At 37.8% G+C, this 15,176-nt stretch overlaps 1 protein-coding gene across 1 annotated transcript in view; it reads left to right on the top strand.

Annotated features, from left to right (window-relative positions):
* NEB (nebulin) overlaps positions 1-15,176 on the top strand; it is a 235,517-nt gene that overhangs the window by 124,017 nt on the left and 96,324 nt on the right. The window contains exons 70-78 of the mRNA XM_028477867.2: positions 2,549-2,860; positions 3,184-3,387; positions 4,122-4,226; positions 7,532-7,639; positions 8,800-9,111; positions 9,962-10,165; positions 10,631-10,735; positions 11,699-11,806; positions 13,141-13,452. Coding sequence (XP_028333668.1) covers positions 2,549-2,860; positions 3,184-3,387; positions 4,122-4,226; positions 7,532-7,639; positions 8,800-9,111; positions 9,962-10,165; positions 10,631-10,735; positions 11,699-11,806; positions 13,141-13,452 — 1,770 coding nt within the window. The remainder of the gene's footprint in view (positions 1-2,548; positions 2,861-3,183; positions 3,388-4,121; positions 4,227-7,531; positions 7,640-8,799; positions 9,112-9,961; positions 10,166-10,630; positions 10,736-11,698; positions 11,807-13,140; positions 13,453-15,176) is intronic.

Below are 15,176 nucleotides of genomic sequence, written 5' to 3'. Positions count from 1 at the left end.
CATCGGCAGGCGGACGTGCAACCACTGCGCCACCAGGGAAGCCCCCTTTGAGTTATTTTTAAATGAAAAAAGAAAAAAAAGTTTTATAACAACCAAAACCAACAAAATAGCCTGATTTCTCTTTCCGCTGTCTCCGAAAGAAGTTCCTTTGATAGAGAATTCAGACTTCAGTAAATATATGCTAGGATTTGTGTAATTTTGTTGCCTGAAGTGGAGAGAAGCTAATCCAGAGTCGGCTCTTACCATCGCCACCAACAAAACACTTTCTTGTAGTTATATAATCCGTTTTTTCTCCTCAAGGAATCCCAACAAACCTCACCCAAATGTGATGTCCAGTAGAGCCGGTATACAGGATGGAAACACAAGCCAGTCTATTTCAGGAGTCCTGTGATAGTTAGCAGAGCCAGATTTGGGAGAGGCGGGATGGGCAGGGGAGTGAAAAGTTTCCTCAACTCAGGAGTTGTTCTCAAAATCATGTGTAAAACTTCTGGGTTAATGATTTCACTGGCCCAAAAAAAGATTAAAGGGCTTCCCTGGTGGCGCAGTGGTTGCGCGTCCGCCTGCCGATGCAGGGGAACCGGGTTCGCGCCCTGGTTTGGGAGGATCCCACATGCTGCAGAGCGGCTGGGCCCGTGAGCCATGGCTGCTGGGCCTGCGCGTCCGGAGCCTGTGCTCCGCAACGGGAGAGGCCGCAACAGTGTGAGGCCCGCATACCACAAAAAAAAAAAAAAAAAAAAAAAAAAGCCTATCGGAAGAAGAGTGGGATTGCCGGAGGGGCAGAGGCAAAACTTTCACAGCAATGTATCCCACTAGGAAAGCTGCACCTAAAACCTACAGGCTAATTATTTGATTAAAGTGATTAGGATGGCATCTTGGCTTTTGGCAGAAACATGCATGTTTAGCTATTCCTATAAATGGCCAGCATAAAGGGATTTTTCCCTCCAGGTCAACATTCATTAACCCAAATAATTACAAAATTTAAAATAAGCCATAAATCTCATTGTCAGGTGGAGGTAATATAACATATTGTAGTTAAAACTTGGGCTTTGTAAGCATGGGGTGGGGGGGTGGGGGTGGGGGATGGGTTGGTGGCGAGTTCAGTCTTGCTTCCTCCACTCAGTAGTTCTATGACCGCTGAGTCATTTAGCCTCTCAGCCTCAGTTTCCTCAAATAATAAAATGATACCGTTTACTGCATTGTTCTGAAGAAACGATGGATGTAAAACACTTAGCAGACTTTCAGACATTTCATAAACTTTCAGTAGTGCTCAGTATCAATATTATAGTAAACTAAATGTACGATAAGCTTACCCATATTTTTTGTGATAGAAGGATTGTATGAAACTGGTGAGGAAAACATTTATTTCCCTCAAAGGAAAATTATTTAGTAACTCACTGAAATCCTGAGTGTAAACACAAGGAGTTTGTGTGACTGCAAGTCAAATGCATATCTTTCCTAGAAAAATAAAACCAGGATTTTCTTTTGGTGATTTACTCAGTTTACCTAGCTATAACTAAAATGCCACTGTATGTTTTCACAGAATATTAAGATTTAATTTCATTCTTTCATTTATTCATTCTCTTACTCATTAGACATATACGACATCTACTGTTTTTTATTAATAGTGGTAATTATATGAGTAATGAATGCAAAGATGACTCGATCATGAACCCTGCAGTCAGGTAGCTTGTAGTCTGGCTGGAGAGATAAGGAATGTAAAAAATAATACAAATATACAAAAGAATAAGATAAACGGTGCAAGATGGAAATAGAGTGCCAGGTGTTTAAGAAAAGACTGCTTCTGGTTGAGAGGATCTGGTTCCTGAAGGGCCTTGCAAGTAGAGGGAGTGTCATGAACACAGGTACAACATACCAGGGAAGAGTGAGAAGCTGGTACCAGCAGGAAGTTCAAAAACCACAAGAGTGAGTGGGCATTAAAGCAGTTCAAAGGTCAAAAGTGGTCCATTTCTCCATGACCCTTCAAATAACAATGCAAGTGGTTCTCTTTTTCCTGTCCTAAGCCATATCATTTATTAAAGGGCTTCCCTGGTGGCGCAGTGGTTGCGCGTCCGCCTGCCGATGCAGGGGAACCGGGTTCGCGCCCTGGTTTGGGAGGATCCCACATGCTGCAGAGCGGCTGGGCCCGTGAGCCATGGCTGCTGGGCCTGCGCGTCCGGAGCCTGTGCTCCGCAACGGGAGAGGCCGCAACAGTGTGAGGCCCGCATACCACAAAAAAAAAAAAAAAAAAAAAAAAAAAGATTAAAAAAACGGCAGTTTACAACTCCAATTGATTTTCTGAAAAGTGCTGCTGCCTTTATTTCCAGAGACTTAATGTCTGCAAACCATAGAACTATGCAGTTTGGCCTGTTCCCCATTAGAGTATTGCTGTGAAGTCTCATCAGAGTTTAGGATGAGGAGATAAGTTGAGATTCAGATGATTTATTTCTCTACAAGAATTACCAATTTTAAAATAATAAAGTTTTATATTAATAAGACTTTTAGCCCTTTTCATTCATTTTTATTTTTAAAATGACTACTGTTATTTCAGTATAAATACAAAGATGGTTACCGCAAGCAGCTTGGCCATCACATTGGAGCCCGGGACGTGAAGGATGACCCTAAGATGATGTGGTCCATGCATGCGGCCAAGATCCAGAGTGACCGGGAGTACAAGAAGGACTTTGAGAAGTGGAAGACCAAGTTCAGCAGCCCAGTGGACATGCTGGGGGTGGTGCAGGCCAAGAAGTGCCAGACCTTGGTCAGTGACGTGGACTACAAGAACTACCTGCACCAGTGGACCTGCCTGCCTGACCAGAGTGACGTCATGCATGCTCGGCAGGCCTATGACCTCCAGAGCGACGTGAGTACTGAGACCCATTAAACACCACTGTTGGCCATGCTCATGATGATAATACATAGTAGTCTGCAGATAATGGCCTAGGATTAGGTAAAGCCCTCAGAAAAAAAAATAACATTTTTTCCTCTCCACTCTTAATTTACTGTGCCTTACTTTTCTTTTAGAGAGAACATAATACCATGAACTATATCCAATTGGGCTTCATATTTTAAAAGACATAGACATGAAGTTTGGCTATCCACTTTTTCCAGTCCTTTTCATTCATTTTTGAAATCAAGAGTCCTAACAGCTTCAGTAATCCTTGCTTTTGTGTTTGATCTCACCAGAACATTTATAAATCAGATCTCCAGTGGCTGAGAGGCATTGGCTGGGTCCCCATTGGGTCTGTGGATGTGGTCAAGTGCAAGAGAGCTGCAGAGATACTGAGTGACAACATCTACCGGCAGTGTCCAGACAAGCTGAAGTTTACCAGTGTGACTGATTCCTTGGAACAGGTGCTGGCCAAGAACAACGCCATCACTATGAACAAGGTGAGCCCCCAATGTGGGGGAAAATAAAACAGGGCTGTATGTCCTTGAGAATATCTATTACTAATTAAGTTAGTCCTTTTGTTTGTTTGTTTTATCTAGTTGCCGTCCTGTGTGTGGTGATTTGATTGAGTTCTCTATTAGGATTCCCCAAGTATATGTGGGAATTTCTGCTTTGACATCTCTTGTGAAATAGAGTTAAGAGTAGGACAGCTGTTTGGTGTTTAAATTGTTTTAAGTCTATAACAGTTACACATGTTTGGTATCAAGGTTTCTTTCTCGTTGGGTACTTAGTCTAAGTAAATATAGAACAAACAAGTCAGGTGCAAATCTTCAAAACATTTATCAAAAAGAAATCTAGAGATGGCATATCCAGGTACATTTGCAGTTAATAAACAGACAAACAGACAAAAGCATGGGAAGAATTTGTTGATACAGCCTCAGTACATATGGATGTGTATACAAGCTTGGAAAATACTTGCTTTTAATTTAATTGGAGTGGAGGTGATCTTGTAACGAAACACACACACATTTTCTTTTCATATCTTAGTCTACACTTATATTTAGTGACAATAAATATCTTGTAACATCAAAGAGATTGAAGAATGTTGATATAGAGCAGACAGCCCAGATAGTCAGAAGGCTCGCTTTCAACTTTGTCATGATCTCTAAATTGGAAACCTCTGTTTACAACAAACATTGTTGTTCTAATTCATTAACCTTTTTATCCTTCACAGCGCTTATACACAGAAGCCTGGGACAAAGACAAGACCCAAATCCACGTGATGCCTGATACACCTGAAATTACGCTGGCGAGACAAAATAAAATAAATTATAGTGAGGTAAGACCATTTGTTTTGACCTGGCCATGTTATTTTGTTGATGTAGTAGAAAGGTCAGAATTATGGATTTAATTCTCAGTTAACCAATTGACCAATTATTTATTTATTTTTGCCATAACCTACCCTGAATATATGTATCATTATATTCAAGAATAGTTACAGAAGAAATTAACACAACATTGTAAATCAGCTATACCTCAGTTAAAAAAAATACATAGGGAAATGGATAAATACAAAAATATCTCCATGTCAGGATGGGGGGGAACTCTCAAAGTCAACTATTAATGATAGAATCATATTGTAATTTTAATTAAAAAATAATTATTGCTATTTATCAGATTAGTACTTGCTTCAAAATTTGTTCTATGAGTTTTTCTTTAGTTACCTCATCTGTAAAATGAGATAAAAATGTCTATCGAAGAATTTTTGTGATGGCTAAATGGGGTAGTATATATAATATGCCCAGTGTAGAGCCTGGCATACAGTAGCTGCTTAATAAACTTTAATTTCTTCCCCTTACACTCAAGTCACCGTGAAGATTAGATTTATTTAATATGCTCAAAATAACTTCAGTTTATTTACGAGAACTGAAATAAGAATTCTTAAATTCATCCATCTCAAAATTGCCTGAGGACAATTTTTAAAACATTTTTTTTTAAATACTATCTCCAGCCCCACTAAACTTGTCATCACAAATCTTTGCAGAATAGAAATACTGCTGCAGAAAAAGCTTCTTGCCCAATTGTTCTTGCCAAAGTCAAGAATTATCTGGTTCAAGATGAATATTGATTTCTTACATGTTTTTTGTGTCTTCATTAAACAAAATAAGGGCAGACTTCCCTTTAGTTTGAGAACACAGGAAATTTTAAATACTCATTTTCAAGACTTGACCATATTATTATTTTACCCCTGTTAATTACTTTTGCCTATCATAATGTAGCCCTAAAGAAGAGACATGACAAGTGAAATGAAGAGGAGACGATTTCCTTTTGTCTAGCATTATAAAACAGACCCAAGGACAAGCTGATCACAAGGATTTGATTGACCTTGGCTTCAGTCATTTTTGAATGAACAATTTTTCTCTTGGCCACAGAGCTTCTCTGTTGGATTATCTTTTCCCAGACATTCTGCCTCACCCCAGGCAGATGAAGTTAGTTTCTATCCCAAAGGGATAATGCTTTTAAGCCTCTCCCTTTTGTTAAAATTAGGTCAGATGAGGTAGGGTATTTTTTTTTCAGACTGCTGAGAAGAAATTGGGCTATTTTTTTAATTTCTAAAATTTTCATCTGGATTTATTTATTTAAAATTGCATGATTATGTTAATTCCCTAAGGACTGTCTCCTGAAGATTAGATTTCAAAACGGCCCACTTGAATTTCTTCTCAACCCGTTACCAATGGTACCTTCATTCCATACTTAGCTCAGTAAAGTTTAACAAAACAAAGTAACTATATCATATTTTTTTTTCTCTTAAACTCTCATTTACCTGTTCTAGTTCTCTTGGGTAAATAACTTACCAAACATTCTTTAAAATGTAGCTTTGATGATAATAAAAGTGTTTTCTTTGAAGCCCTGCATCTTTTTCTAATGTTGAAAGAATGAAAAAAATTTGTTTGGCCTGAAGCCACAAGATGATTCAAGCACATTTTTTCTCACTTATACATAAGGATAAACTTGAGAATTTATTCTTCAAAGGAAAAATATAAAGTATAAAAGTATTTGACTCTTGTTACAAAATGAATATTTCTAGAAATTTTTTTTTAAATTAATTTATTTATTTATTTTTGGCTGCATTGGGTCTTCATTGCTGCCCGCGGGCTTTCTCTAGTTGCGGTGAGCAGGGGCTATTCTTTGTTGCAGCGTGAGGGCTTCTCATTGCAGTGGCTTCTCTTGTTGCGGAGCACAGGCTCTAGGCACGAGGGCTTCAGTAGTTGTGGCACGTGGACTCAGTAGTTGTGGCTCGCAGGCTCTAGAGCATAGGCTCAGTAGTTGTGGCACACAGGGCTTATTTGCTCCGCGGCATGTGGGATCTTCCTGGACTAGGGCTCAAACCCATGTCCCCTGCGTCGGCAGGTGGATTCTTAACCACTGAGCCACCAGGGAAGTCCCTAGAAATTTTTAAGAAGAACAAATGCCCTTGGGACTTTATCTCAAATACATTAAATTTATTCTTATTTACTTTAGCTTTTCCTTGTAAAATCTCAACATAAAAAAATGTGAATTGTCACACATTAATAATCTACATTATAAATATTTAATGACATCCTTCTCAGACTCTAAAGTCATTTTAAAATTATTAATAACAAAGCACTAAATTCTTGTAATGGTTCACACGCAAAAAAAACTGAATACTACTGGTATAGATGATTTGTTTAATGCAATGGTTCTCAAGCTGTGTTCCCGTGGAATACTTGTGTTCCACCTTCTGTGTGCATCTTTCCTGCCACAGAAACTGAACAGTGGGTATTTCCCAATTCATAAAGAAATTATTATAATTTCATCAGTTTTGTCCTTTTGTCTCATAAGTATCTGGTACCTGCTATCCCTCTGTCTGCTAGCAATTTCCGGCAATTGACAAAATGAATAGAGAGCATGGGCTTCCCTGGTGGCGCAGTGGTTGAGAGTCCGCCTGCCATGCAGGGGACACGGGTTCGTGCCCCAGTCTGGGCGGATCCCACATGCCGCAGAGCGGCTGGGCCCGTGAGCCATGGCCACTGGGCCTGCGCGTCCGGAGCCTGTGCTCTGCAACGGGAAAGGCCACAACAGTGAGAGGCCCGCATACCGCAAAAAAAAACAAAACAAAACAAAAAAATGAATAGAGAGCAAATCAATATTAACAAAGATGCTCAGAAACAATGGATTATCCTCCGTTTAGCACTGTTTGAATACAGGTACATGCTCATGGTGGTAGTGTTGTTGTTATATAATCATATTCTATGCTAGTAAAATTGGTCCTAATTCAAATTTGCAGTTAAATAAATAGTCATTTCTTGGTTATTTCATGAAAAGAATAAGTGCTGAGCAATCCAAGCACATTTCAGAGTTAATGACTTAATGTGTAAAATCTAGAAGGATTTATCCAAGGAAAAGTTGTGTTAGACCTGCTGAAAGTAAAATTTCAAGTTAAATAAATAGCTTGTATACGTAGGAAGTAAAAGGAAGAAAGAGATCTTTTTTTTTTTTAATTTATTTAAGACTAAACATACTAGTGTTGTTCTGCATCCAAAAGTAGTCTTCCTTTGACAGAAATACATTTTTAGGGTGAAAGTGAGCACTGTATCTAAAAGCTACTACTTCTTCCTTCAGAACCTCTATCGCCAGGCCATGGAAGAAGCCAAGAAAGAAGGCTATGACTTAAGAAGTGACGCCATTCCCATCGTGGCTGCCAAGGCCTCCCGGGATATTGCCAGTGATGTAAGAGTTGATCACATCCTTACGTTTGTTACCAACAGGCCAGCCACCTGCATAGGGAATCACACTGTTGGGACACAGCTGGAAGTCTCTATAGTCATCATCCATCTTAACTGCCTTCATTGCACAGGCAGATAAATTGAGGCTTTGAGACAGTAGGTAACCTGCCAAAGATTACAAGTTTCATAGAGACACACTGGGATATGGTTCCTTTGTTGCTCACCTTTTGGTCTTTGCTTACTAAGACTCAGTGCCTTGGTCAAAGTTAAATGGACATATGTTGAGCTACTCATGAAACCTCATGAGCTCTCTTCAGGCTACACTCAAGGCAAAGATGCCAATAAAGAAGCAGGCTTAACTGAGTTCCCCATGACTTGAGGAAGGACATAGGATAGCAAAAAAGTTAAACGTCTCTTTGCTATGGGGCCCAAACAAATCAACATTCCTTTACCCTAAAAATTAATACAGCAGGTTCCTGGACAACTTAAATATTAAGAGTAAATATTAAGAGTAGCAAAATTGTCCATTTTGGTAGGTTTTTCTTTTAAATCATAATAAAAATACATAACAAAATTCACTGTCTTTACCATTTTCAGTATATAGTCTAGTAGTATTAAGTATATTTACGCTATTGTATAACAGACATCCAGAACTTTTTCATGTTGCAAAACTGAAACGCTATGCTCATTATCAACAAAAATTACCCATTTTAAAACTACTCCTTCCAGTTTATTTGTGCAAAGGACAAATTATTTCTCAGAATGCCTTAAAAAAAGAAAATTAATGAGCCATGTAAACAAATCCCTCTGATATGTTCTCACTTGGGTCCACTCACATGACCAACTTCTGAGAAACTGCTTGTCGCTGTAATTGAGCTCATTCAGTGTTCACTTTTTAATCACTTTTTTTGTGATTAAAACGCATAATTTTCTAACATAATATAAAGGAATCAGTGTGGAGTTATTCTCTATAGAGGTGTGGAAATGAGCACCATATCTTCTTTTTTGGGTGAAAGCATGCCCCAGTGTGTAGCATCACAGCATCATGTTTGATGAAATTCCCCTGATGTCTTGAGGATTTCATAGAAAAGCATCACCACAGAGAGAGCAACTGGGACCAGCCCTTGCTGCTTCGTCCTCATTTACTGGGTTCTTTTCTTTCAGTACAAATACAAAGAAACTTATCGTAAGCAGTTGGGTCACCATATTGGTGCCCGGGTGATACATGATGACCCCAAGATGATGTGGTCCCTCCACGTTGCCAAAATGCAGAGTGACCGTGAGTACAAGAAAGATTTTGAAAAATATAAGACCAGGTTCAGCAGCCCAGTGGACACACTTGGTATCGTTTTGGCCAAGAAATGTCAGACCTTGGTCAGTGATGTGGACTATAAACATCCTCTGCATGAGTGGACCTGCCTGCCTGACCAGAATGATGTCATCCATGCTCGGAAAGCTTATGACCTCCAGAGTGATGTGAGTACCCTCATTGCTGCTTCTGCATACTAGTGTTAACAATAATAATAATAACAACAGCAACAATAATACTAGTGCAATAATAATAATACAGTTAGCATGCTCTATTGAGAGTAAAATAAAATAATTAGGATATATCTAATATATTATCTCTAGAACACCGCATTACATACTTTATATTTTGTGATTTTAAAGATGAAAATAAAGGCAAGAGTTTTTTAAAAATCTCCCATCGTAAGAAAAAGAAAGTGTAGGTATGTGTGGTGATAGATCTCAACTAGACTTACTGTGGTGATCATTTCGCAATATACACACATACTGAATCATGATGTTGTACACCTGAAACTAGTATATGTCAATTTTATCTCAAAAATGCAAATCAAGAGCGTGATTTGTAAAACTTAACATTACTATGTGTTGAAACTCACAACTATAGTTGAATTTCACCTCTTTTCCCCTAAAAAAAAAAAAAAAGGCAAGAGTTTTTGTGACTGCAACACTTACACAGCATTGGTCTAAGTATGCGGTCTTTTGGGGAGCTATTATAATACATTTTCCAAAGCTAAAGAAACTCTGCTCTTGTGTAAAAAGTCTTGTAATACCCTCAAGGGCAGGATTGTGTTTTTACTTTTCAAAAAAGATCTTTCATCATTCCTAGTACAATCCTCTGTGCCAAAAAATGCTTAGGAAAAAAATGTACTCAGGATTCAGTAATGCTTCTGAATGAGTGATTGTGATGGCAGCTTTACCTGTTCATCAGTGCTTTTGTGTTTCTCTAGTATGATCCATTTTGTGACTGTGAATCTGAACAACTTAATAATAAAAGTGTTTCTTGTTGGTTGATTTGAAGAATTTGTATAAGTCAGACCTTGAATGGATGAAAGGCATTGGCTGGGTTCCAATTGGCTCCGTGGAAGTAGTTAAAGCCAAGAGGGCCGGAGAGATACTGAGTGATAACATCTACCGCCAGCGTCCAGACGCACTGAAATTTACCAGCATAACTGACTCTCTGGAACAGGTGCTGGCAAAGAACAATGCTATAAACATGAGTAAGGTGAGTCTTCACTCCTCACCATCAGGTATAGGAATTTACCATAGAATGAAGTAAAAATTCTGACATGTTACTACATTTTAAAGATTCCTATAGGATTTACAATACTTTTTAAATGATTTTCCCATTATAACATCATAGTTACTTAGTAATACTTCAGAATAGTAAACTGATGTTAAAAATACCATGTGCTGTAATTATTTCACAATTATAGATATTAAATTCTGCAACCCAATTATACTTTTTAGAACTGTTAAAAAATTTTAATAAGAAACAGTAAAAACTCTGAGTCACTGAAATAGTGAGCTAAATACTCTTGGAAATAGTAATTTATCTACATGAAAGGTAGGAATTTATGCAACTTTAGTAATTTTATTTCTACTTTGTACGGAACAGAAGTCACTGGCACATAATCAAAGAAAAACTGTCTGTGAACTCCAAAATAATTTTTCTCATTTTTTTTCATAGCACTTATATACTGAAGCCTGGGACAATGACAAGAAAACAATCCATGTCATGCCTGATACACCAGAAATCATGCTAGCCAAGCTCAATCGAATAAACTACAGTGATGTGAGTAAACTACTGATCATATCATGAAGAGAAAGGCAAAAATGAACTACTGTAATAATATCCTTAGTGAAATCTTTTGACTATTGTACATGCTCCAGAACAACGTTGTCAATAAAAGAGATAGTTCTCCCTTGATTCAAGAGATAGTTTTCCCTTGATTCAATTTTGGTCTATGTGGTAGGTCCACAAAGTAGACTAGCCTTTTATGAAGATGACACCAGAGAATGAAATGCTTTTGGAGAAGTATCTCAATAGGGAATATACTCTTAAAGCCTTCCCCTACAGGTCACTGTGCTTATCAAGTCATTATTTTATTCAACAACTATTTAGCAGGCAGTCACTAGGTTAAAACACAGTGAGTTACCGTACTGTGTATTCTTTTGCCTCTTCATTGTGTTCTGGTTACCATTTAATGCTATTTGCAAGCATTTTCCTAGCCATCTCTTTCAGGACCAACATTTTCATCAGAGTGAGGATTCTGAAACCCTAGTCTACACAGATCAGTCAAGGTCTGTGATGATAATCCATGGTAAAATGGGAGAAAATAAGGACAACGCATTGAGTTGTTCACAAATCCAAATATATTCAATTTAAAAATACTGTATTTATTCCTTCTCCTTCTTTGGCATAAAAATGGCCTTCCTTTTATATTAAGATTGTGACAATAAATAGCTGGATTTTTGTTTTTGTTTTTGTTTTTTTTACAGTTTTACTTGCTTGGCAAAACAAAATTTTAGCAACCTGATGCTGATTTCCCCAAAAAACTTTTGAGTTTTACTAATCAATAAAACATCAAAGTTTAAACTATGTGCCTTAAAATCCTTGAGCACCTTTGAAAGTTTTCTGCAAACTCACACTAATACTTAATTTTGTGTAGTTTAAATGAGGACAGAGAAAGCTTAGTAATAAATAGTTTCATTTTTTACGAAAGGAGTAACGATTGATCAATTCTTTTTTCTGCAGAAGCTCTATAAACTTGCTTTGGAAGAGTCAAAGAAGGAAGGCTATGACTTGCGCTTGGATGCCATTCCAATCCGAGCAGCCAAGGCATCAAGAAATATTGCTAGTGATGTAAGTTGATGTTTTTGGAAGAGGCATTTCTTACTCAAAGATGTTAACAAATGGCAGCTTTTACAGCTTTTCTTGCCAGAAGTTTAGCCTGCAAGTCTCAATTTCCTTTAACGATTCCCCCATGTACAAAGTGGCAAATGAAAACAAAGAAAACAAAAGATACTATATCCAGTATACCTGCTAATCTGTCAAAGATGAAGTTATGTTCTTTAAAAATAAGTATTTTATGAACACTAAAAATGGGCTCATATTTTTGAGCCTCAGAGGTTGAGCAGCTGATGACCCAGACGTTTGTAAAAAATGTTGTTGTTAAAGACATTGGTAGCACATGTAAATCAGCCAACATAAATGTGAACTCTTTCCTACTACTTCTGTCTACTCTGGCATTAAGGGAAGACGTTAATTATGCATACATTTTAGAGTTTTGTTTAATCCTTTGTTGACCTTTAGTGAAGTTCTCCTACCAAGATGCCCATAACTGGACACAAGAACAAGTTGAGAAGTAAGCAAAGCTTTTACTCAGCACCCACTTTCCTCTCTAGTCCTTCCTGTGTCATGAGAAACATCTCCTGAGGGTGTCCAGTACCCTCATTCTGTACCAGGGCTCCTTAAGACCCAAATCCAGACTTTCCTTATTCTGGAAGTGTCCCAGACCTTAGACATATTCTTCATTCCTTCCATTATAAAAACTTTTTCTGGCTGTTAACCTGGAGAAGCCCACACTGTGATGATCATCTCATGGTAAAATGGACCATAAAATATTATTCTTGAATTTTAAAAGTAGAGTGTTAACCCAAGTTATTACTCTCTCATGGTTGAAAGTTCAATGACATTGACAGGCAAATAAGGGAGGTATTTCCTGGTGAAACTTTCTAAATGTAGCCTGTATCCTTGACCACGGAATTCACTATAAATTCTGGTTACAAGGGAAATATTCTAAAATATTCATCATATCGAAACATTTTTAGAAAAAACAGTCACATCTTTAAATTAAGTAGATGCTCTTCTAAATTATACAAGATGTTTTATCTTTACTTGTTAAGCAAATGTAAACTAGGCAGTATAGTTTAGTGGAAGGGGAAAATATTAGGAATCAGAAGCTCTCCATTCTAGTCTCAGCCCTGCTACCTGCTTATGATGTGACCTTGAACAAATCGCTTAACTCCTGGAGGCTTCAGGTTTCTGTTTTATAAAATGGAGTTGATAATATTAAACTTTCTCCCTCACAGTAGTGGTGGGGAAAATCAAAAGAAATAATGTGTCTATGAAACTATGAAATGTGATATAAATAAGATGTCCTTATCATTAGACTTATATCCCTATTCTTTTTTCAGTACAAGTACAAGGAAGGCTACCGTAAACAGCTTGGCCACCACATTGGGGCCCGAAATGTTAAGGATGACACCAAGATGATGTGGTCCATCCACATGGCCAAGATCCAGAGTGACCGGCAGTACAAGAAGGACTTTGAGAAGTGGAAGACCAAGTTCAATAGCCCAGTGGACATGCTGGGGGTGGTGCAGGCCAAGAAGTGCCAGATCCTTGTAAGCGACATAGACTACAAGAAACCCCTTCATGAATGGACCTGTCTGCCTGATCAGAATGACATCATTCAGGCTCGGAAGGCCTATGACCTTCAGAGTGATGTAAGTGGGTTTAATATTCTTTAGCAAGGTTTCAGGAAGGGGTTCTGACTTTTGTGCTGTGGAATCTTTTGCCAGTCTGGTGAAACCTATGGACGACTTCTCAAGACAGTGTCATGAGATGCATAAAATTACACACACACACACACACACACACACAATGGTTTCAAAAGAAACTGATTACATCGAAATATGGTTATCAAAATATTATACTGCGCTTCCCTGGTGGTGCAGTGGTTGAGAGTCCACCTGCTGATGCAGGGGACACGGGTTTGTGCCCCGGTCCAGGAAGATCCCACATGCCGCGGAGCGGCTGGGCCCGTGAGCCATGGCTGCTGAGCCTGCGTGTCCGTAGCCTGTGCTCCGCAACGGGAGAGGCCACAGCAATGAGAGGCCCGTGTACTGGAAAAAAAAAAAAAAAAAATTATACTAAGCAAGGGGAGGGATAAATTAGGAGTTTGGAACTAGCAGATACACACTACTATACATAAAATAGATAAATAGCAAGGACCTACTGTATAACACAGGGAACTATAGTCATATCTTGTAATAACCTATAATGGAAAAGAATCTGAAAAAGAATATATATATATATAAAACTGAATTATATATAACTCAATCACTGCTGTATACCTGAAACTAACACAGTATTGTAAATCAACTATACTTCAATAAAAAATAATAAAAAATTAAAAATAAATAAAATTAGATTATCAGGAGAAAAAAATTAAACTAAATACGTGATGTAGTAATATAGATGCTTTTTTATTGAAGTGTAGTTGATGAACAATATTATGTCACAGGTGCACAATATAGTGATTCACAATTTTTAAAGGTTATACTCCACTTACAGTTATTATAAAATATTGGCTTTATTCCCTGCATTGTACAATATACCCTTGTAACTAATTTTATACATAATCGTTTGTACCTCTTAATCCCCTCCCCCTGTCTTTCCCTTCCCCCCTTCCTTCTCCCCACTGGTGACCACTAGTTTGTTCTCTATATCTGGGAGTATGCTTCTTTTTTGTTATATTCACTAGTTTATTGTTTTTTTAGATTCCACACATAAGTAATATCATACAGTATTTGTCTTTCCCTGTCTGTCTTATTTCAGTTAGCATAATACCTCCAAGTCCATCCATATTGTTGCAAATGGCAAAATTTCATTCCCTTTTTATGGCTGAGTAGTATTCTGTTATGTATATATATAAACATCTTCTTTATCCATTCATCTCTTGATGGACACTTAGGTTGCTTCTATATATCTTGGCAATTATAATAATACTGCTAAGAACATTGGGGTACATGTATCTTTTCGAATTTGTGTTTTTGTTTTTCTCGGATGTATACCCAGAAGTAGAATTACTGAGTCATATGGTAGTCCTATTTTTGGCTTTTTTGTTTGTTTGTTTAATTTAATTTAATTTATTTATACAACAGGTTCTTATTAGTCATCCATTTTATACACATCAGTGTGTACATGTTAATCCCAATCGCCCAATTCATCACACCCCCAACCCCAACCCCCACTACTTTCCCCCCTTGGTGTCCATATGTTTGTTCTCTATATCTGTGTCTCTATTTCTGCCCTGCAAACCAGTTCATCTGTACCATTTTTCTAGGTTCCACATATATGCGTTAATATACGATATTTGTTTTTCTCTTTCTGACTTACTTCACTCTGTATGACAGTCTCTAGATCCATCCACGTCTCTACAAATGAC

The sequence above is a fragment of the Physeter macrocephalus genome, chromosome 2 (assembly GCF_002837175.3).
Source record: "Physeter macrocephalus isolate SW-GA chromosome 2, ASM283717v5, whole genome shotgun sequence".
Classification (NCBI taxonomy): Eukaryota; Metazoa; Chordata; class Mammalia; order Artiodactyla; family Physeteridae; genus Physeter; species Physeter macrocephalus.
The sequence above is the reverse complement of the archived record's forward strand: the minus strand, read 5'-3'. Positions and strand labels throughout refer to the sequence as shown.